The sequence below is a fragment of the Phodopus roborovskii genome, unplaced genomic scaffold (assembly GCF_943737965.1).
Source record: "Phodopus roborovskii unplaced genomic scaffold, PHOROB, whole genome shotgun sequence".
Taxonomy (NCBI): Eukaryota; Metazoa; Chordata; class Mammalia; order Rodentia; family Cricetidae; genus Phodopus; species Phodopus roborovskii.
In genome coordinates this window covers 1,710,315-1,732,349 of record NW_026126486.1, presented here as the reverse complement: position 1 = coordinate 1,732,349, position 22,035 = coordinate 1,710,315, and the positions used below count along the sequence as shown (strand labels likewise).

General features: G+C 49.4%; 2 protein-coding genes across 3 annotated transcripts; both read left to right on the top strand.

The window, feature by feature from the left end:
• Nucleotides 1–2,251: 2,251 nt before the first annotated feature.
• Snx20 (sorting nexin 20) lies at nt 2,252–12,099 on the top strand. Of its 2 annotated transcripts, none has more exons than XM_051195091.1 (4): nt 2,252–2,362; nt 5,898–6,036; nt 7,470–7,621; nt 8,857–12,099. In XM_051195091.1, the coding sequence occupies exons 2-4, from the start codon at nt 5,907–5,909 to the stop codon at nt 9,523–9,525; spliced, it is 951 nt and encodes a 316-aa protein (XP_051051048.1). In that variant the 5' UTR covers nt 2,252–2,362; nt 5,898–5,906; the 3' UTR covers nt 9,526–12,099. The 2 variants fall into 2 exon arrangements, with proteins under 2 accessions (XP_051051048.1, XP_051051047.1); XM_051195090.1 differs by having other exon boundaries at nt 5,895–6,036.
• A 3,743-nt stretch (nt 12,100–15,842) lies between these two features.
• On the top strand, nt 15,843–16,418 carry LOC127229991 (enhancer of rudimentary homolog). The gene has a single exon (XM_051195101.1). The coding sequence runs from the start codon at nt 15,887–15,889 to the stop codon at nt 16,199–16,201; it is 315 nt and encodes a 104-aa protein (XP_051051058.1). The 5' UTR covers nt 15,843–15,886; the 3' UTR covers nt 16,202–16,418.
• Nucleotides 16,419–22,035: the final 5,617 nt, after the last annotated feature.

Sequence of the window (22,035 nt, the reverse complement as noted above, 5' to 3'; positions counted from 1 at the left end):
CTCACAGGGTGTAGAGCCTGCTCTCTACACTCACTGTAGAGAGAGTGGTGTCTCACAGATTTCAAGCCTGGGCAGAGACTGGGTAAGAAACGGGACAGCTACACAGTGGGAAGAGGAGGGGCAGAGTAACACAGCCTCTCTGCAACTTCTTGTCTCCTTGCCACACTGGGCCTTCTGCCAGGCAGCGTGAGGCAGAGGCAAGTGAGATATGGCCCCTGGTGCCAGGACTAGCAGGCCAGAGGCACAGCATGCACAGCCGTTCTCGCAAACCCATGCCAGAAACCAATTGTTGTGGATATGGGTGTTCTTGGTATGACAGTGATGGTGGTGCAGAAAGACAGGACTGGGTGATATTTCCATAAACAAGACCAATAGGTAAAGAGAGGCAGCACAGAGCCCCGAGAAGAAAGGCAAATTATGAAGATTTTAGCATGACATCAATTGCCAGTCCTCACACCCAGCGTGACACCATCTAATGTTCAGCATGCATTGACTCATCTTAAGCTTCCTGAGGACCTGTGGGGTTGAAGCAGATGCAAATAAGGGAGAAACCTCTGTGACTGTGAAAGGCAAGATTGATCTAGTTGATCATGGTTGACAATGTCTATTCATCACAAGATCCATTAAGTGCAAATGTGAGCCTCAGGAGGGAGAGGGTGTTAAGAGGCACAGTACCCAAAGGAACATGTGTGGCCTCTCTACGGCCATTAAAGTAATTCAATAAAAGACAAGCAATGGACTTGAACAGAGAAGAGACGAACGGGAGACAGACATGTCCATGAAAAGATGTCTACCATAATTAGTCTTTAGGAGACACAATGTAAGCTATGGGGTGACATCACTGTCCACTGTATGGCTACAAGAAGTACTGACCATGGCAAGGACTCACTAATGGCTGGAAAGGTGCGAGATGGTCACTCCAGACAGTGGCCTGTCCTAGTCTAGTCCACTTGGAGGCTCTCTTCCTTAAAGACCCAGCAGAGTCCACCCGGACAGTCACACCGACTTGAACCAGTGCAGCCATTATGGTGACACTCTAGAAACAGTGAATATGGACACCACAGCTCCAGAAAGTTAAAGTAGTGACATGTTCAAATAAGGTAACAGTGGAACAATAGGAAAATATAAAACTCAGCAACACACACACACACACAAACAAGTACACGGTCATGCACACACACACACATGCCTGCACATACACCAAAGAACTAAAGAGTGTGCATGGACCAATACATATAAAATTTTAAGGTGAGTAAAATGAAACTCAAGTGTCTCAGATCTATTCCTAGGTGTCAAGCTTATGAAGAAGGGGGGACAGACAGACAACAGCTACTTGTGCCCAGAAGAGAAGAACATGGCTAGGATGACAATGAGAGGCCTTTCAGAGGCTGGACAAAATGGTTCTAATTTTTGTCCTTCTCTAGCTTCTTACGCCTATGGACACACACACACACACACACACACACACACACACACACACAGGTTGCCATAAGTGATATCCCTGTACTATTGTCTGCCTACCCTGGAACTTCCTGTTATTAATCACAGACATAGCTCTAACCCCTTCTGTGTCAGGCATGGGTTCTGTGTCTCACCAATCAGTGTTGCAAACCTCAGTTCTCCTGTCTGTCAATAGAACATGAAGGTCCCCATTATGCCCGGCTCACAGCTAGGACAATAACTACTAAGAGGATGTATCCCCAAATCCTTGTGTTAGACTGTGATCCCAGGGAGGTGGGGCCGTCTGGTGGGTAGCCTCATGAGGGTGTCTCCATAAAGGGATTCATGTCATAACTGTGAAACCGGGGTATATAAGGTAGGCTCTCTCTCACCCATCCACCTTCTGCCATGTCGTGTCCATATGTCAGGGGAGCCCTCACCAGACACCAGACACTGCTTAGATGTCCCAGACCCAGAACTATTAAATAAATAAACTTTTATATGAAAATTTCTCAGTCTGTGGTTTCCTGTCATTGCCCCCAGAAAGGGGCTAAAATAAAGGACTGTGGGATCTACTCTCCAAATGCCAGAGATCGTTCAGGTGTCTAATAGGTAGTAATAGGTAGCAAGCTGCTGACGGCTGCTAAGAAGTGAGGTCAAACTGCACTCCTGTGGGTGGCCTTGTACCACATGTCCTGCCTGATGTGATGCAAACATTTGTCTATGGGATTCCATGTACATCTTTCAGCAGCCAATAAGCTAGGGCCTCTGAAGCAGATCGCTCAGCCTATTTCCTGTTTTCAAACAGGGAACTCAGCAGAGCAGCAGACGCTCAAGGCTCTTGTTGGACCTCACAACAGAGATCGGAGGGGGGCATGTGACTCTCCCGGACCCCTGGACACACGAAACCTGAAGATTCCAGGTCAGTGAGTGTTTGACCCCAAGCTCAGATGGCTTCTGCCCACCGAGACTCAGTGGCCTCCTTGAGAGACCCTCTGGGGACAGAGTGGGGAGGGACAGAGTGGGAGGGACCAAGGCTGGTGTGAGCCTCTCTCTATAGGGCTGTCCTTAGAAACTGGGGGCAAACTGGGCATACTCCCTTCACCTTGTCCCCTTGAAAATGCCAGGCACCATTCCTGTTCCTGGGAACAGGTCTAGATGTGTGTTTCTCACAGAGTAAAACAAACTACAGAACCCAGAGCCTAGGAGTGTTGTGAGATAAACAGCCTCTTTTTTTTTTTTTTTTTTTTTTTTTTTTTTTTTTTGAGTCCCAGCACCAGGGGTCCCGCCGTCCTGGGTCCTCGCCTTTCCCTGGCAGGGCAAGTGGGGATACCTCAGATGACACTTCAATGAGACCTGGGAAACCTGTCCAAGAATGATAGGGATTTAGAATAGACCTCAATTGCCACTCCTGGCATTTCCTTCCTTCTCTTTGAATGGGCGCCTCTCAATTCATATGTCTTCCCGGAAAGACATCCTACTAGATATTCATCCCCTCTGCAACCCCCAAGAAAGGTGGCGTAGGCTCTGCAAGTGGCCCTGTGTACCCAGGAGGAGGACTGAGAGGGCAGGGGCCCTAGAAGTGGGGTACAAGGCACCCAGAAGATGGGAGAGGAATTGCCATGCACGGGAACTGGGGCGAGGTGGGAGGTACATTTCTGAGCGCTTTCAAGGCCTATGGAAGATGCTTCTGTCCTGGCACCAGATGCCCAAATCAAGAAAAGAGATTTGGAAAGGCCTGGACTCCCGAGGCCAGTTCCACATGCCACCATTCCCTTCACAGACAAAATAACAGAGGAAGAGTAGAGTGTGCCCACAGAAAACACTAAGTCCTCATTAGGTAAGTCAGGTGTGGAGACACACACCTGTAATCCCAGCACTCGGGAGGCAGAGGCAGGAGGAGTATGAGTTCCAGGCAGCTAGAACTACATAGTGTGGCGCTGTCTCCAAAAACTTCCATCAAATATGATGGCATGTGGATGACTTGCTACCTAAATTTTGCTTTAGCACTTAGCATGGTGGTTCCTAACCTGTTGGTCGCATATTTTGCATATCAGATGTTTATTTTATAATTCATAACAGTATCAAAATTACAGGTATGAAATAGCAATGAAATAATGTTATGGTTGGTGTCCCCTCAACATGAGGAACTGTGTTAAGGGTCACAGCGTTATGAAGGCTGAGAACCACTGCCTTAGCAGGACCTGAGGGACCCATCCTATCACCATCTAACAGTGGGATAAGGCTTGTAGCCACCCTTCCCAGAGGGCATGGAGAAATGGAAAACAGAAACTAGGAAATAACTTAACCCAGAGGCCATAGTCAGTGGGATGGATGCCTTGTCTTCTGACTCCTCCACAGAGCTGAGCATTTGACAAGGGTCACAATCTATTGAGTACCCAAGCATTCACAGCCCTGGATCAGCCAGGCCTCTCTGTTCTGTGCCTCAGTTTGCCCATCTATAACTGTGAGGCTGTGAGGCTATGGAGGGTCCCTGAAGGCACTTATTGGACCAGTGCTTAGAAGCCACTCAGAAAACAGCTCAAGGTTGCTTCTATCTGCCATATCAAGAACAGCCCCCTGAGGCATAGGTTCAAGTCCCAATAGCCCCATCGTGGCCAACTAAAAGTCCTTCAAGGAGATGATGATATCATTGCACCATCTTTGAGTTCCTGTAGTATGGTGGTTAATCTTGCCAACTCAACTGGATTTACAACACTCTGGGAGCCAAGATAAGTATACTTACGGGTCTGTCTGTGCAGTGTTTCCACAGATGACTAACTAAAGGGGAAGACCCACCCTGAATGTGTGTAGCAGTGTCCCAAAAGCTAGAAGGAAAAGAGGGGAGTGTGATTCAATGAGATGGCTTAGCATAGAAGGTAAGGGCATTTGCTACTAAGCCTGATGACCTGAGTTTTGGCCCCATAACCTATGTGGTAGGAAAGAACCCCTCCTGCAAGCTGTCATATGACCTGCATATTCTTCATGAGCTGTGGGGCATGTGCAGGCATGAGTACACACGTGTGCATGAGCACACACATGCACACACATACATACATGTTTAAAACATCAAGAAGAAAGTGGGAAAAGCCTCTATTAATATAAACATAATCTCTCTCCCTTTCCCTCTCTCTTCCTCCCCTCTCTGCTTCCTGATCACCTATCTGGAATGAGCTGAAACCTGAAACTGAGCATCATAAAGCCCCCCTGCCTCCCCCCCCACAGTTGTTTCCGTCAGACGTTATAAGTAACGAAAAGAAAACCTAACACATGTGCCTAGAAGGGTGCCCAGCCATTTGTTCATCTGAAAGTTTGCTTTTATTCCTCATCTAAGTTGCAGATCCCAGCATCAGAAGGACTATGCAGTCCCTGGTGTGGGAAGGGTCCTGAGTCTAAGCTCTATGGGGTAGGCCTAGTTTAATCCTCACACCAGTCTGTGAAGTTGGGTTCTGATATTATACCCATTTTATAAGACACTGGGACGTAGAGAAGCTAGGTGGCTTGACAGCTACCGAGTCATCCATTTCCTTATGTGCACAGACTAGACAGTAGAAGCCTGCTGGCCTGCTGTCTGCCTCCTGTCCACTTCTGTAAGAGCAAAGATCCTGTAGTCAGCCAACTTGGGCTCGTGTCCCAGGCCACACCTCAGCCTTGCTGTCAGACAGCCCTGCACCTTTAGTGCCTCTCCACAAAGTGAGAATATAGACAGTCCCTGGAAAGAAAGGTAATCAGACTGAGAACATGTAAAGACAAATTCCGTGTGTCTGTCTTGGAAGCAATTCCTCCTAGCTCCTTCGTACACTCCCCAACCACAAGACCGTGGCCTAGACCTGTTTCCTTATCTGTTATATGGCACGAATGGGAAAGTGTCGTGGGTGTTCTATTAAAAAGGAAGAGTGAGCCAGGCAGTGGTGGTGCACACCTTTACTCTCAGCACTCAGGAGGCAGAGGTAGATGGGTCTCTGTGAGTTCCAAGTCAGCCTGTTCTACAGAGAGAGTTCCAGGACAACCAGGACTGTTACACAGAGAAACTCTGTCTTGAAAAAACAAACTATGAAGAACCAGATGAGATGAACAAGGCATATTAAATATTTACTTAGGTAGATAGATGGGGGGGTCTGCACTGTAATATAAAACTGGGTGGTGAGACATTTATCTGGACTAGCCAGCATCTTACTCCTGGTAAATCCCCAAAATTATTGCTGTCACTATATGCTATTCCAAAAGAAACCCAGAGCAACTGTATACTCCATGGATCACAACCCTAACTCTGTCCAGCAGAGGGGAAGGCTAGGTTTGATCTGGCTAGGTAAGTAGCAGAGGACCAAGCAAGGTGATCTTTGTCATTCCTCCATGCCTGCCAGCATAGATCACAACCAGAATCCCAGGCACCCCAAGATCCTGCAGGAGCCCCAGCATGACTTGGCTGTCACTATTCTTTCTTGCACCTCTAGCAGCCTTGGAGCATGGCAAGTCCAGAGCATCCTGGGAGCCCTGGCTGGACAGGACCCATAAGCCAATGCACGCCAAGGACCAGGCAAGAAGCATTGCCCTCAGGCCCAGACCTCCCATGTCCAGGACCAGAAGAACACTTAGGTAAACTTGAGCGCTTGGGTTTCAGTGAGCAAGGTAGAAGTTAGCTCAAAGACATCTGAAAGTCTTCAATGGCTACACAAAGATAACAGGGCAGCTAACTGGGGACACCCCTAAGTAACCCCAAGACAAGGATTTGGTACAGGCTGTTTACATGGGAGACAACCCTCAGAGGCAGAGTGGGGACTGGGAACAAGAGCTACACCATGTATGGGGGGGGGGGTCACATGACTGGGGTAGGTGACTGGGACTCAGTCTGAATGATATAACTAAGTGTGCATCCAAGGGACAAAGAACCCAGAGATTGTCCATCATCCCTTCTTGCAAATGTTGAAGAGACACCCAAGCATGTTGCTGTGGTCCTAAGAGGCCCCAGGGCTCTGAGTCAAGGGGCTTCCCTTAAGAATCCAATAGCACATTCCAGAACAGTGGCACTGGCAATGCCTGCAATAGTGCCATCTCCTGGACTAATCTCTCTTTACACCCGGTCAAGGTGGACCTGCAGAAGCCTGACATGTGCCAGACATGGAAAGTAAAACTGATCACTCTCCTGGCCTTCAAGCTCAATAGAAAGACATTAGTGAAAACGAATTAGAAGTGTCACAAGAAGGCTACTGGAACTAAATGGGAGGCACTTACTCCAGTATCAAGGGGTGGGTGGTGGTGGTGGGGTAACATGTAAGTCACATAGATAAGGATTTCCCAGGCCTGTACCTCTTGCAATAAATGCACAATTGTTTATGCAATAGTGTTAGAGGAAACTACACAGATTCTCAGGTGGGTGTGGGGCTCAAATGAAGCTTAAGAAACACTGTTGAAAGCTGGGTGGTGGTGGTGGTGGTAGTGCATGCCTTTAATCCCAGCACGTGGGAGACAGAGGTAGAAGCAAACAGATCTCTGTGAGTTCAAGGCCAGCCTGATCTACAGAGTTCTAGGATAGTTGAGGCTACATGGAGAAACCCTTTCTCAAAACAAAACAACAACAAAATACAAAACACTGTTGGTTTCCAGGCAGGGAAACAAGAGAACTGAATTCAAAGCAGAGTGACAGGGGCCCCTGAAAGTGTTCATGTAGTAATGGCCACCCCAGTTGAGGCTGAAACATGACCTCCTCAGGGTTTCCTCCACTACACTGATGTGCACTAATGGGCTCCCTGGAGTCAATGTTGTAGGGAGTACAGAAGCAGATGTGGATGGGTCCCTGTTTGCCAGGTTACAAAATGGTCCATCAGCAGGCCAGAAGTGGGTAATGCAACACTCCCACACCGCACTTCCTAACAAGAAGCCATCAAGTGCTGGATTATGTGAGGTTAGGGGCCTGGCTGATGCCCCAATAGTGAGGGTGGGAGGTAGAGTATGATCTTCCAGAACTCTGACTGCCCATCCCAAGCAGACCCAGTCATCTCCCCAGATCCTTAAAGACACTGTCCTTCCAGAAGCCCAGGATAGCCCCAGCTCCAACTCCAGCATGACCACGAGGGAGCTGCAGGAACACTGGCAGAAGGAGAAGAGCCGCTGGCGACATGTCAAGCTGCTCTTTGAGATCGCCTCAGCCCGCATTGAGGAGAGGAGAGTCTCCAAGTTCGTGGTAAGCAGAGCTTAGATGTGATGGAGACCCTGGTAGCCACCTTACATGCTCCTGGGAAGGTATTGGGAGAACCTCAACTTTCCACCCAGGACATGACACACTAACTCCCGGTCTTCTGAGAAATTAAGGTTTCATGGTGCCACGTGCAGGGTCCCCTGGAGATTAGAGATGTGTGAGTCATGTTTCTGATCCCATCATACCAGGTGCCAGTTATCTGCATCCCCTCTCCACCAGTTCTGGGATATCACTCACACTACTTCCTTTACTTTCTAATTTCTCAAAAAAAAAAAAAAAAAAAACACACACACACACACACACACAAAAAAACAAACAAAAAAACCCCACTACATTTTAGTGAAAGATCAGTTTCCCATGACATCAAGAAAAAAACAGTTACAAAAGTAAACACAAAAGAAAGGTGAACTCTTAATAAATTCTAGCAGCTGGTCATGGCTGTGGGAAGCGCTCTGCTGGGAGTTGACATCTTTGTGAGATGGGGATATCCGCCTGTTCGAGAAAGATAGAAGAGTCACGCCAACCCCAGACATTTTGGCCTCACTGGGACCAGGGCACCTGGCCACTCGTTCTCACTGGGACCAGTAGAGTTACAGGAGTCACCAGTACATGCTGGGCACAGCTCTCTCTCCCTCAGATCAGTGAGTTGACTCACTTAATTAATCTTCATGAAGAAAACAGGAATTAACCCTATCCCTGAGTTAGGGATGGGGAATCTGAAGCTCAAAGGGACTAAATTGCCAAACTAAAACTAATGTGCCTAAGTGTCCCACACCAGCACTCCCAATTCCAGCCCATGCTTCAGAACGGAGCCCTGTTTTGTTTTGTTTTCAGATAAAAAGCCAGCCCCACCAACGAGTCCCTGTGCTCTTTTTCGCCCAAGATGCTTCGAAGTACTGTTATTCTAGGGCCAACATTTGCCGCTACAACAGGGGAGGCACAAGAGTATGGTGAGGTGGGTGGTGTTGTGTGACGATCCTCAAAATATGTTATATGCATGCACGAAAATGGCAGAGGGCCCATCAGATGGCTCAGACAGTAAAAGCACCTCAGTTCGATACCCATGATGGAAGGTGAGACCAATTCCACAAGTTGTCCTCTGATCTACACACACACACACACACACACACACACACACACACACACACACACACACACACACACACACACACACACACACACAGTGTGCATTCGGAGTGTCCTCTTCCTTCTGCCTGCAGATGTATCAGGTCGTGGTCATCCAGACCGGGAGCTTCGACAGCAACAAGGCGGTGGTGGAGCGGCGCTACTCGGACTTCGAGAGGCTGCAGAAGGCCCTCCTGAAGCGCTTCGGGCCGGAGCTGGAGGACGTGGCCTTCCCGCGGAAGCGCCTCACAGGGAACCTGTCTGCCGAGACCATCTGCGAGCGCCGCCTGGAGCTGCGCGACTACCTGCGGCTGCTGAATGCCGTGCGCGCCGTGCGCCGCTCGCGCGAGTTCGCCGACTTCCTGACGCGGCCCGAGCTGCGCGAGGCCTTCGGCTGCCTGCGCGCTGGCCAGTACGCACGCGCGCTCGACCTGCTGGGCCGCGTGCTGCCGCTGCAGGAGAAACTGACCGCGCACTGCCCGAGCGCCACGGTGCCTGCGCTCTGCGCCATGCTCGTGTGTCTGCGCGACCTGGAGCGGCCGGCCGAGGCCTTCGCTGTGGGCGAGCGCGCGCTGCAACGCCTGCGGGCCCGCGAGAGCCACCGCTACTATGCCCCGCTGCTGGACGCCATGGTGCGCCTGGCCTACGCGCTGGGCAAGGACTTCGCATCGCTGCAGAGCAGGCTGGATGACAGCCAGCTCCGGAGGCCCACACACAGGGGCTTCACCCTAAAGGAGCTCACGGTGCGAGAGTATCTGTCCTGAGCCGGCCTGGCAGCTTCCCTGGCTGGACAGTGACCTGGGTCACCATCGCTGGCGGGCTGCTTGGGGCCATCGCGGGTGGGTTTTGCTGGGCAGCTTTGGACAAGCCCCTCTTTACTGTGTCTGCTAAGCAGAGGGGTTCCTGCGACCTCTTGGGTGTAAGGTTCTCGGAACCCTCAGCCCACAAGCTTAGCTGTCAAAACGTTGCAGGTACTTTGGACGCTGGCATCTCGGAACAGGGAGGATTTGCCTACCACAGAATGAGTTAGAGGCCAGCCTGGGCAATTTGGTGAGACTGTCTCAAAAGAGAATGTAGCTCAATGGCAGAATGCTTGCCAAGCATATGAGACGCCTTTGGTTCAATCCCTAATACTAAAATAAAAGAAAAAAAAAGTGCCCTTTTTTGTAAGCAGCCAGGGGAGAAATTTGCAGGCTCACCATGCACAAATGTGTAATGTGCTTCCTCAAAGCTGCTCCCTCCTCCTGCCCCCTGCTCCTATCACCCTAGCATCAGTTGCAAATTTCCACCCATTAGCCCAGAGTCCTAGCTCCTCGCATCAGTGTCAGCCACGTGGTGCTCAGGAGAAGCCAGTCCCCCAGCCTACCCCCAGGGTGGCCACTCTTTGAAAGGCAAAAGGATGCTGGGGACTCGGGTGTGGTAGTTCAAGTAGGGAGACTGAGGCACGAGAATCACAAGTTTAAGACCAATCTAGGTGTTAAAAAATTGAGTCTCAAAAAGTAAAAGGATAAAGAAAGCCACACAAGCCCAAGGCGCTGAGGCACTGTGGTGTTTGTAAATGAAGTTGCCAGTAGCAGTGTCCAGCCGCGTTGCCCAGGGGTGGCTTTTCACCATAAGGCAGCTGTGCCTTTGTCAGCTCCCTCGGGCCTTGTACACACAGAGGGAAGGAAGTGGAGTGAGATAAGGGATGGGCTCTGGGGAAGTAAAGAAATCCTTAACAGCTCTCCCCGAGAGTCCGTGTCCATGGAAGCTCTGATAGCGTGGGATGCTCTGATGAAGCCTACTTTCAGGAGAAGACAGCCTCAGACTTCGTTGTGAATGGAGATCTGGACGAATGAGCCGAGCTGATGGTACAGTCTGGCGTGAAGACTTAACCAGCTGCTGAATTTAGAGTGAGTGAACCAAGAGACCAAGGCACCACTTGACCTGAGCTGGTACCTGGTGTAGGAAGTTAGGTCTTCCAGGATAGGCATTCACCAAACTGCACCCAAATCAAGTTCAACAGCGACCCCTTGTGGCAACTGCCATAATGGCCCCATGAAGGTCTTTAGAATAAAGAAGACAGAAAGCCTTCCCTCAAGCAGCTTTTCCAGGAAGACACAGCAAGTGGGAAATACTGGGCTTCTTGAAAAGCAGGTCTTACGGGAAATTAAAAGCTGTGTCTGTTTGTACTGATTTTGTAAGCTATTCCTTCAAGTCTAAAATGTACTCAATAAAACGCAGCAAAGAAAACAGTGCTATATAGAGAGCTAAATAGGAAACTCTAGGGGAAAAAGGTGAGTGACCAAAGAACTGGATTCTCACTGTAAGGCTCAAAACTGGTTGAGCCAAAACCACTGCCATGATTTGAATGCCCTCACTTTGAACTCTGATTGTGAAATATTAAGAAGGTGGAATCTGAGTGGTGGTGCACACCTGTAATCCCAACACTCGAGGGTGGCTGAGGCGGAGGCCGGAGGATCGTGTGTTCCAGGACTGCCTGGGGTGGAAACTTGTATGGTGTCTGGAGGTGGTACCTTTGGGACAAAATGGGCACCAGACCAGAGCATGAGAAACAGGCCCCTGCAATTGCACTGGTGACTCCGTCAGCGGAGTCTGCCTGCTCTGTCTTTCCTTGTGATGCTCTGCACAGCCTTGGGACGCTGCAGAGACCCACCATTTATAAGTCCCTTATCAGAAACAGCCCTTGACTTTGGACCTCCAGAACCAAGAGCTGAACAAGCTTCTGTTCTTTCTGAATCATGCCGTGTGTGGTGGCTGGCTACTGGACAGAAAATGGGCCAAGACTCATACACACTCCACCCTGCAACTGAGGACAATGATGACAAGACTGAGGTGGGAAACCTCCGGAAATCAGGACTGCAATCTAGCACTCACCCACACCTCAGGTTGGCTAACCATAGTTTGGTCCAAAATAGCTCCAGCAAGGAGGCTGGGCTCAAGTGCTCTCTGGTAGAGATATCCATCCTTGCCACTGTAATGGAGATAAAAGGAATCTTATTCAAAGAGAGTGTTCGGCACTAAAATGTGCATCACAAAACTATGACTGAGCCATGTGTCGGGGGACTAAATGCATTGGATGCATGGATGTGAGTGTAGAGGGGTGTTCAGTGTACATACTAGAATAGCTACAGCATCATGTAGGGGGTTCCCCTCAGTGCCTCTCAAGAAGGACCAGTCCCGCAGTGTGCAGGGAAGGACTTGTCCTGTTAATCTGAGAAAGGCAAAAGCAGCTGCAAGACCCCTGCTCACCTCTTGCTAATGGTGCCCGATGCTTCCCTCCTGTCGTGTGAACTTTTCATTTGGACAAATTTGAATAAACATCAAATGGTGCTTCAGTGAAAGAACAGCTTGATCCCACCAAAATTCAATTTGGTGAAACATACATTTATTGAGCTTACTTACAGAGCACAGGTGAGGGGTTACTCTGTCTATCTGTGTGTGTGTGAGAAAGAGAGAGAGGGAGAGAGAGAGGCAGGGTAGAGGAGGGGAAGAGGGGGAGAAGGAGACTCCAAAGCAGTGGCAACACAGAAAATCCTTGCTCTGGCATAGATGATGACTTCCCCATAGCTGCATAGACGGGATCCCCCTTCACTTAACCTTCTGCAGTCTATGAGCTCTGGCACCTTCTGGGACCACAAGGCCACTTGCAACCCTGGGCAGAATTACACACAGCTGGAAGGGAGGCATATGGAGGCGTGGCAGGAACCTCAGGTGAGCATCTGAGCATCTTCTATGAGGGAAGGTCCACAGGTGGCTCTAGAGGGGCTGTTGCCAGTGGTCACAGCTGCTCTGATGGCTACGATAATGGCCGGCGCTTATGCTTGGAGGGCAGTGATCTACAGCACCTGCTTGGGTCTCCCAGTAGCCTTCATGACCTTTGTAGTGTCTGCTGCTTGCACACTATGTTCAGCCATGATGGTAGCCTGTGATAACTGCCATGTCAGCCACCTCCTCCTGGCACCTGGAGTCACAGGCCTTCTTGTGTCCTGGATTTCAGGTGACTCCTCCAGGGAGCTTCCATGCTGCTCAGTGCGGTCCCACAAGAGGTACCTCTACTCCCACTGCGAGTCTATGCAGCACTCCACTTCCCTGTTTCCCAGAGTTCCTCCCATCAGTGCCTTCCTTAGTCCTTGTTCCACAGGGCATTGGAATAGTGGCAGCTGGGGCTGGACCTCTCTTTCTCAAGCCAGCTCCCGAGGAGGGGCACAGAGTTCCTGCCCTTAGTGTTCAAGGAGGAGCACAGCAGCGTCTTAGGGAGCACTTTGCTCCCTCTCCATCACGGTATCTTTACCACAGCCCAGAAACAGAGTCAGAATGCCATAGACTGACAGTACCAGAAGAGAGGCCTGTCACACAACATCCATGAACACAGGGTCCAATGGGATGCCCACCTTCAGCCAAAGAGACACACAGACTCTGGCCTCTGAAACCCTGAACCAACACCAATTTTTCCTTCTTTAATTTGTTTTTCTCAAGTATTCCTCAGTGAGATAAACACAGAAGTAGCATGAAGGCTCACAGCCATGCCCACAGACTTGCTCTGTGTGTTTGGCATCAAAGCCTGGGGACCAGGCTCCCGTGTGAGCCCTCCAGGTAGACATGGGCATCCCCATTACACCCTGTGTCCATGCATGCTACGTGCCAGACTTCTCTCCTGGTACTGCCAGCTCTACCCTGCCCAGGCCACACTCTCTTTTCACTTACGGTTTGGGACAGACACCCTGAGGTGGTAAAGTGACTTTCCCAGGGTCATGTAACTCCCACTCAGTAGAGTAGGAAGTGAAGCTTAGGCTGTTTATCCCCAAGTCCTCACCTTTGTCACAGGGTCTCATGCTGGAGGGTGGAGGGTGGTTGTTCTTGGATCCCTCACCCAGAAGAGATTTTCAGGGCCATGCCACCCATCTGTTTACAGATGTGGAAAACACTAAGGGGCATTGCATGGTGTCTGAACTACCCATTACAGCATGGTGACATGCTCCAACAGGCAAGACAGATGGAGGAATCCTGGTTTCAGATTCTAGGTGCCCTTGGTGGTCCTCTAGCTGGACTTGGGAGGGACAGGGTCAAGATGGATGCCTGGCTTCTGGGCTCCAGATTGCAGGCTCCATGACCTGTGTGGGGGGGGCATGCTCAGCTGTGCTCCCCAACTCTTAGCTCCTGTGACTCTGCTTTGGAGCTGCTAGGACCAGTTCCCCCACTCCCCCAGCATGTTCAGCAGGCCCATCCCTGTTATAGCTGGGTTATACTGACCCACTGTCACATGTGGCCTCTCCACTTGGGACCTGCAATGCCACTGCAGGTATTGTTTTGGTTTTTGGTAACTTTGTAGACCAGGCTGGTCTTGAACTCACAAAGATCCACCTGCCTCTGCCTCTGCCTCCTGAGTGCTGGGATTAGAGGCATGTGCCACCAATGCCCAACTCACTGCAGGTTTTGTCACTTGCTATGTGCTGTTTTTCTTTTAGTAGTCTGATTTACTTATACAAATTTATTTGCAAAAGAAACTTCCTATATAACTATAACTCCAAGTAGGAAGTCAGAATCCCTCATCCTCATTAGAAGGCAACTCGAACAATAAACACAGTGATACCTGCCACCCTCATTATGACCTACAGGCCTTGTCCTGAGGCAGGTTGCAGGCCTCCACTGATAAGTCCCATCTGTGCTGATGGACTCTGGGGACTAGCAAGCACTGCTGGATGGATAGGAGTGTCCACCATGTGGTGCCCTCCAGCCACTGCTATCCTAAGCCATCTGGGTCTGACCCACATTAACCCGAACCTCCTATCTGGCCCAAGCAAGCCATAGACTTTGTTACCTACTATTCATTCCTGAGCACAGATCTCAGCCCTGTTTACTGTCTGTGTCCAAAAGCTTGTGTCTGCTCTGACTTTGATTGCATGCCCTTTGCCCTCCATGTCTCATTAGAAGTTGACTTTGATTTCATGTCCTTGGCCCTCCAAGTTCCATTAGAAGCTGACTTTGATTGCATGCCCTTGGCCCTCCATGTCCCATTAGGAGCTGGTATTCAAGCTTTAGTGCCCAGCTTCAAGCTGATTGCAGATAACAGTGCCCACTCACAGAGGAAGTGACCTGGGCTGGCCAAAGCCTGGCCCTGCAGCGTGTCCTCTGAAGGAGGTCTTGGTGCAGCCAGCCATGATGAGAGGAAAAATAATGAGACGAAAAGCGCCCTCCCCGGCAGAGATCAGTCTCTATCAGATCCACACAGGCCCTCTTGCCTGCCATGTGCCTATGTACATGTCTTCTCAGAAGAGGGAAAGCCAAGGCACTTGTATGTCTTGGAGCCTGAGAACTGAAAGGACAGGTACTCTAGAGCAAACAGAAACTCCGACAGTATGATGTCCCTCAGCCGGGTGGCTGGACAAGACTTCTCAGAGGAAGCCTTGCTTCTCCAAGCGTGCAAAGGAGCCAGTGTGGAGCCCAAATGAGGGAAATCAGAATGTCAATGCTCAGGCCAGAACCTAGGTATCAGGTGCCAGCACAGAGAAAGCCATTGTTAGTGACCAACTCAAAGAAAGTAAACGTGCTGAGGAGCTTGTGTTTGGTGTACGTGGATCCCTTCTGTTACACACAAAACCACAAGTTAATCTAACAGAGAAAGAACCTACTGTCTGACCATCTCAGCCGTAGATTAGCTGCCAGCCAAACTGGATCCGATTTCAGCCCCCCACAAGTCACACACATATAGGCACACACTCCCACATGTGTGCACTGGCTCTCTCTCTCTCTCTCTCTCTCTCTCACACACACACACACACACACACACACACACACGTGCACATGTGTGCTCTGTTCTGCTTCCTTTGCTTTGTTTTTTCTCTGCTCAGTGATAAGATGGCAGCAGACTTTGGAAGATCACATAATCTTTTCTTGGCAACCTCAGATGACTCTCTCATGCAGGCTTCTTGTGAAGTCTTCCCCTGTAGGATCTGTGGAAAGCATACCCTTGTCCCTTCCTGAGGGACCCAGAGGGGACACCTTACACACAGTGTACAACCACAAGTAGCGTGGGCATCCATCTGGGCAGGCTTGAGCAGAAAGAGTTCTTAAGCGGTGTGCGGCGGCGGTGTTAGCGGCAGCTGCAGCAAAGTGTTCGGCGCGATGTCTCACACCATTTTGCTGGTACAGCCTACCAAGAGGCCAGAAGGCAGGACCTACGCTGACTATGAGTCTGTGAATGAGTGCATGGAAGGTGTTTGTAAAGTGTATGAAGAACACCTGAAGAGAATGAATCCCAACAGCCCCTCCATCACATATGATATCAGCCAGTTGTTTGATTTTATTGACGATCTGGCAGACCTCAGCTGTCTTGTGTACCGAGCTGATACACAGACGTATCAGCCTTATAACAAAGACTGGATCAAAGAGAAGATCTACGTGCTCCTTCGTCGACAGGCACAACAGGCTGGGAAGTAATTGAGTTGGAAGCATTAGGGGCTAGGGTTGGGCTTGAAACAGGTGCATACAGCGTACTGTAGTGAACATTTTGTATGATAGTAATCCTGTTTCCATTTTGTTACAGAGCCAAGATTGAATGTATGACGTGAAACGTGAATGACCTTTTCATTCTGAAACCACCATTGCCCCTTTGCTCATTTTCTTTCTTTTTTTACTTAAAACATTTTTATGATAATTCAGAGAGAAAGTGTTTTTTGCCATTTAAGGTTGGTTCCAGTCCTTGAAATTGTTCGTATCTGCTCTACAGTGCAGTGAGTGCACTAACCCTTTGTGGGGGGTGGGGGTGGCGACAAGGTTAGTTATGTTCTCTAGGAAAGTCGTAGTGAAAAATAAAGAAATGTTCTGTAAAAAAAAAAAAAGCGTTCTTAAGCATACCACCGTTTTGCGGTCCACTTTGTAAAGCGCTGTTGTACTTAACTAGCCTTTCTCTATAGTGTATAGCATTCTTACCCTCTGGTTTTACAATTTCACCATAATCTGATGTATCTGTTGTATTTTGCTACCCTTACTGTGGTACATTTCCTATTGGCAGGTGCTCAAGCCGAATACATCTTCCTGCAATGGTGTGCCTTCTCATAATGGTGTTTCTGAGTTTCTAAACACTTCTCTAGAATTTAGGTAGTCTTTTATTTTATGTTTACATTGACCAGAGTTGTCTGTTTATGAAGCAGCCCCACTTGTAATGGTTTTAGCAATCCTGTTTCATTTCTCCTCAGAGAGGCAGCTCTAATACTCTTCCACCTGGTAAGCATGAGAGCTGTCTGCTCCGTGTACCTGCTTTAGCTCTGTCACGATATACTGACTAAGCTAGCTCTCTGTTTCATATGTGTCAGTAACACTTCCATCCTAAGCTAGCCTTAAGTTCACTACAAGTTCTGTTTCAGGGGCTCTTTAGGGAGATCACAGGCTTGATTGGGCCGTTCACCAGATGGCCAGCAGAGGGCACGCAGCACCCAGTGCTCTGCACATAAAGAGTCCAAGGAAAAAGGCAGCATTCCTCCAGGAAAATGTGACTTGGCAACACTTTCAGAAGAGACAATGCTGGAAAAAAAGCTTGCTGCACTGCCTCCATCACTATCCCCAAGTTTGTTGCAGTGCCCTGGGTGAATCCCACTGGTGATTTAGGACTTCAGAATGCTTTCGGTTCCCCATCCTTCTCCTGCAAGGGGAACCTATATCTTTCTACAGAAAGGCAGATGATTTCCTGGAGGCCCAATGCCCAACTGCCTGTTTAACCAACCCCCCACTTCCCATAACAGAGAACCTTTCTTGATTCTATACAACCAGGAATCTGCTTGTGCCCATTCCAAGGGGAAATGACTGGGTGCAGACTTCTCCTCTGATGTACTCCCCACACCCTGCATCCCCCAAGAGACAGAAAGGAACCAGATAGTAGCTTCACTGGGATTGCTATCTGTGCTGGGAAAAGTAAAGAGTTTGTGCTCCTAGGAAGGCACACCTGACTTCCCAGGGCTCATTCCAGACATTGGCTATTCTACTTAGAAATGGGAAGAAGGCCCTGAGGTCAGATTGCAGGAGAGTTGCCCCCACCCCCCACCAGGTGCAACACTCTGCACCTCCCCTGGACAACACAATAGAGCCAATTCTATCGGCAGAGCTGTGGGTGAGCAAGTCCTAAAGTTGTGAGCATAGGAAAGCTATCCCCATTACTCATCTGTCATGTGGAGGTATGGGTTGGGGAGAGATGCCCTCCCCCACACACTCCCATCAATACCTGAAACAGGTATGAGAGTAGGCCCTGATGTCAGAAGAGCCAGAGAGCTGCTCCTGTCCACCACCAGCGTAACACTTGGGAGAGCAGGTCCTGCACTTTGTATGGTTAGCACAATAGAGCCAATCTTATTGGCAGAGGTGTGGGCGAGCCAGCACTGATATTGTGAGCATGGAAGAGCTATTTCCATTACCCATTACGGTAGCATGGGCAGGAGGTGTGTGTGTGTGTGTGTGTGTGTGTGTGTGTGTGTGTGTGTGTGTGTGTGTAGAGGGGGTGTGGGGGTGTTTGTCCTGCCTATCAATGGCTGAGGCAGGTGTGAGAGCTGGCCCCTGCCCCTCATCAGCTGCAGCACTCCAGAGAGAGGAGCCTATGCCATGCCTGGGCGACACAGTAGAGCTGGCCCTGAAGGTGTAGGTGTAGGAGATCCAACCCTGAGGATGTGAAAGCAGGAGAACTGGCCCCGCCCCTTGCTCATCACTGTGCTGCAAGGGAGAGCAGCACAGTGATGAGCAAGGGGTCAACTAGCTAGGGCAATCCAGGAGAGCTCACTGTGGTGAGAACAAGGGAGAACTGGTAGGCTGACCAACCCTGTAACTACCCAGGACCAGAACCAGGGTTACAGGTTGGCCCACCCCAATATCCACCCCATTTTTGGTCTGCTGGAGCATGTGAAGCGGCCAGTCCTGCAGATCCAAAGCTACAGGATCTACAGGACACAGGATAACCAAGAAGAGTGCCAGTGAGAGCTCAGCATCGATAGTGTAGCAGAAACTAGATGTCTCTAACCAAACTGATGACTCTTTGTGATGAACACTTGAAAGTGAAGAGATATGGACATGACTCACTGTGCCACACTACAGCTTCCACGGAGATCCCCCCTTTTTTCTTTTTTCTCTTAAAGTTTACTGGGGTGAGCTGCAAGGGTAGAGGGACAGGAAATGGATGGGATCCAGATGCATGATGAGGAAGACACAAAGGGTGAGTAAAAATGAAGTTAAAAAGAAGAAACAAGAAGAAGGGGGTATCTTACTAGTTTGGCCACTTACGAAATTCACTTATCCCCTCCCCTTCCAAGGAGGAACATAAACTGTGTGGCAAGGACGAAAGTCCCACTGGAGGGACAGACTGTAAGGGAAGTCAAGGCACTCTCTAGGAGACCATCTGGGACTGCCTTGCAGGACTGTCTCCAACCATGCCCCCCACCCCGCCCCTGGAGAGCACCCAGATGCTCACAGCCAACAGTCAAGTAAAGGGCGCCCTATATGTCAGCGGAACATTTCACAGCCATGCAAACAGACACACTGATGAAATACAGTGGACAAAGTCTCCTATCTCTGGTCACACCAGTCTTTGTCACACCCAGGGCAGGAACTCAAGAGGGCAAGTGAAGTATTTTGAGAAGCAACCACTCTTTGAGATCCAGCTGCACAGGGCTGTGCAGCGGTCAACGAGGTGGAGCCAGCAGGTGACTCCAAGGAAGAGGGTACAGGGACACAGTTCTATAAAGAGATCTATAGATTGCTTATTCACAAGCTTATGGTGGCTAAGACATCACACAGCCTCTGTCTGCGAAGGGGAGACCTGGGAAATGGAAACACTCAAGGCAGGGGAAGATGGGCACACTGCTCAGTACTCAGCCAGCCCAACCTTCTCTGCCCTTTGCTGTTAGTCTCTAGCAGGATTGGATGATCCCACCGTCTTCTTCACACAAACCAAAAACTCAAAGGATGACTATCGGAGACACAGATTAACTAGCTCTCTGGGCACCCCATGACCCAAGCAAGCAGACATAAAAATCAGCCACAGCGAATTCTAAGAAGAAATGAGGAAAGGCTAACAGTGGAAGTCCAGGTGACGGTCTTCCCTTCTGTGGAGTGAGGTACTTCTCAAGGAGTTACTGAGGGGTCTCAGAGAACCCTCTGAGGGGATGTTCTGGCTCTTAGTCTTGGGAGATGTGCCCAAAGAGTATTTGTACAGTAACAGCTTGCCAAGATGTGCCTTTAGGTATTTTTTACTTTCCTCCACTTTCTTCATGGATGGCTGCAGAAAACATTTGGTTCAGATAAGCGCCTCCCAAAGACCCTGTGGTCCCAGCACAACTGGAAGCTGATAGGATCTTTATGAGGTGGGGGGCCTAGGGCTGTAGAGATGGCTCAGTGGTTAGGAGCACCTGCTATTTTTTGCAGAGGACCCAGGTTCAGATCCCAGCATCCATTGGGTGTTTCACACAACCATCTGTAACTCCAGGTCCCGGGGATCTGACACCCTCTGACACCCTCTCCAGACCAGGCATAGTGTGTGTGTGTGTGTGTGTGTGTGTGTGTGTGTGTGTGTGCAAGCAAACACTCATACACATAAAATAAAGCTTAAAAAAAGACTGGGGCTCCTGGGGCTCAGTGGTAGGAAATTAGGTCATTGGGGTGTGCCTCTGGGGAGGATAATGGGACCTCAGCTCTGACCTCTTTCGTTTCATCCATGAGGTGAAGGGTCTTGCCACATACAGCAACCATGATGCACCTCAGAGCACCAGAGGAAATTAACCAGGGACAGAAACCTCTACAATTATGAGCCAAAATAACTAAGCCTTTCCTTTTGTTGTTACTTCTTTTTGTCTATTTTTCCCCTTGAAACATGACCTTGCTATGTTGATGAGGCTGACTCTTAGCCTCCATCTCCTGAGTGATGAGTCACAGGTACATGCCATGATGTTCTACCCCTGTCCTCTTTGTAAAGTGATTCTACGAAGTATTTCTTACAGACATGGAAAGCTAATGGCAGAGGCACCGGGTGCCCTGGTGTTCAGACCTGGAGTTTGAACCTGAGGCTCCTGCCTTATCTGAGATGTCTCAGGGCTGAGATGGTGATGGGGGGAGAGGGCTGCCTCAATGAGCATGAAGCCTTGGCCCAGACAACAATCCAGGCCAGAGTGTTTATTAACCACTTTTCTATTGTGATAAGACACCACAGCTAAGACCAAGCGTTTATTTGGGCATATGATGCCAAGGGATAAGCATCCATTGCCATCATGCTGAGGAAGTGTCAACAAGCAGGCGAATGAGAACAGTAAGCTGAGATTTCACAACCTAAGCCAAGAAGAGCAAGCAGAGAGCCAACTGTTGTGTTGATACAGTTTTTATGATCCAATAAAGCTTGCCTAGAGATCAGAATGCAAAGCCAGTCATAGAGGCCAGGCACCGTTGACACACACCTTTAATCCCATGACTCAGGGGACAGGCAGATCTCTGTGAGTTCAAGTCCACTCAGGGTTACATGAGAATGAATCAGTCTAAAAGAGAAACAGAGCTCTGTTCACAGTTCCAGCACTAGATAGGCATATAAAAAGCAGCTCAGGATCTCATGTGGCATTCAGCATTCAGTCTCAGGGCAATTAGTCTCCAGCCATGTTGGGAACAGGATCTCTCCAGCCCTGGTAGAGGTAAGACCTCTCTGAGCTTGGCTGCTTTGCTTCTCTGATCTTTAGCTTGAACCTCAATATCTGTCTTTGGGCTTTTATTATTCGTGCTACAAACTATGGTTTTGAAACCTCAAAACTGTTTCCCAGTATCACAGTTCCTCCAGCAAGGCCACACCCCCTAAGCTTGCAGAAATAGAACCAACTGTGGACTGAGACTGGAGCATGTCAATCAAATAGCCATGTCACGCCTATTCAGCTACACAGGAAATGTGCTTCAAGTCACAGATTTGCAGGGTTGTTACAAAAGAGCTAATGGACACCTGTAGGGACCTACAGGCTGCTGCGTGGCTGGTGCTCTCTATTCTTAATCTTTTTATATAATTTATTTAACTTTGTTTTATGTGCATTGATGTGGGGGTGTCAGATCTCCTGGAACTGGAGTTACAGACAGTTGTGAGCTGCCATGTGGGTGTTGGAAACTGAACCCAGGTTCTCTGGAAGAACAGCCAGTGCTTTTAACCACGGAGCCATCTCCCCAGTCCCTATTCTTAGTCTTGAGTGAACTAAAGTTTGGTGATGATCCATTTCCACATCCTTTCTGTAGAGACCCCAGATCCTGGGCAGAAGGGCTGAATTATAGGC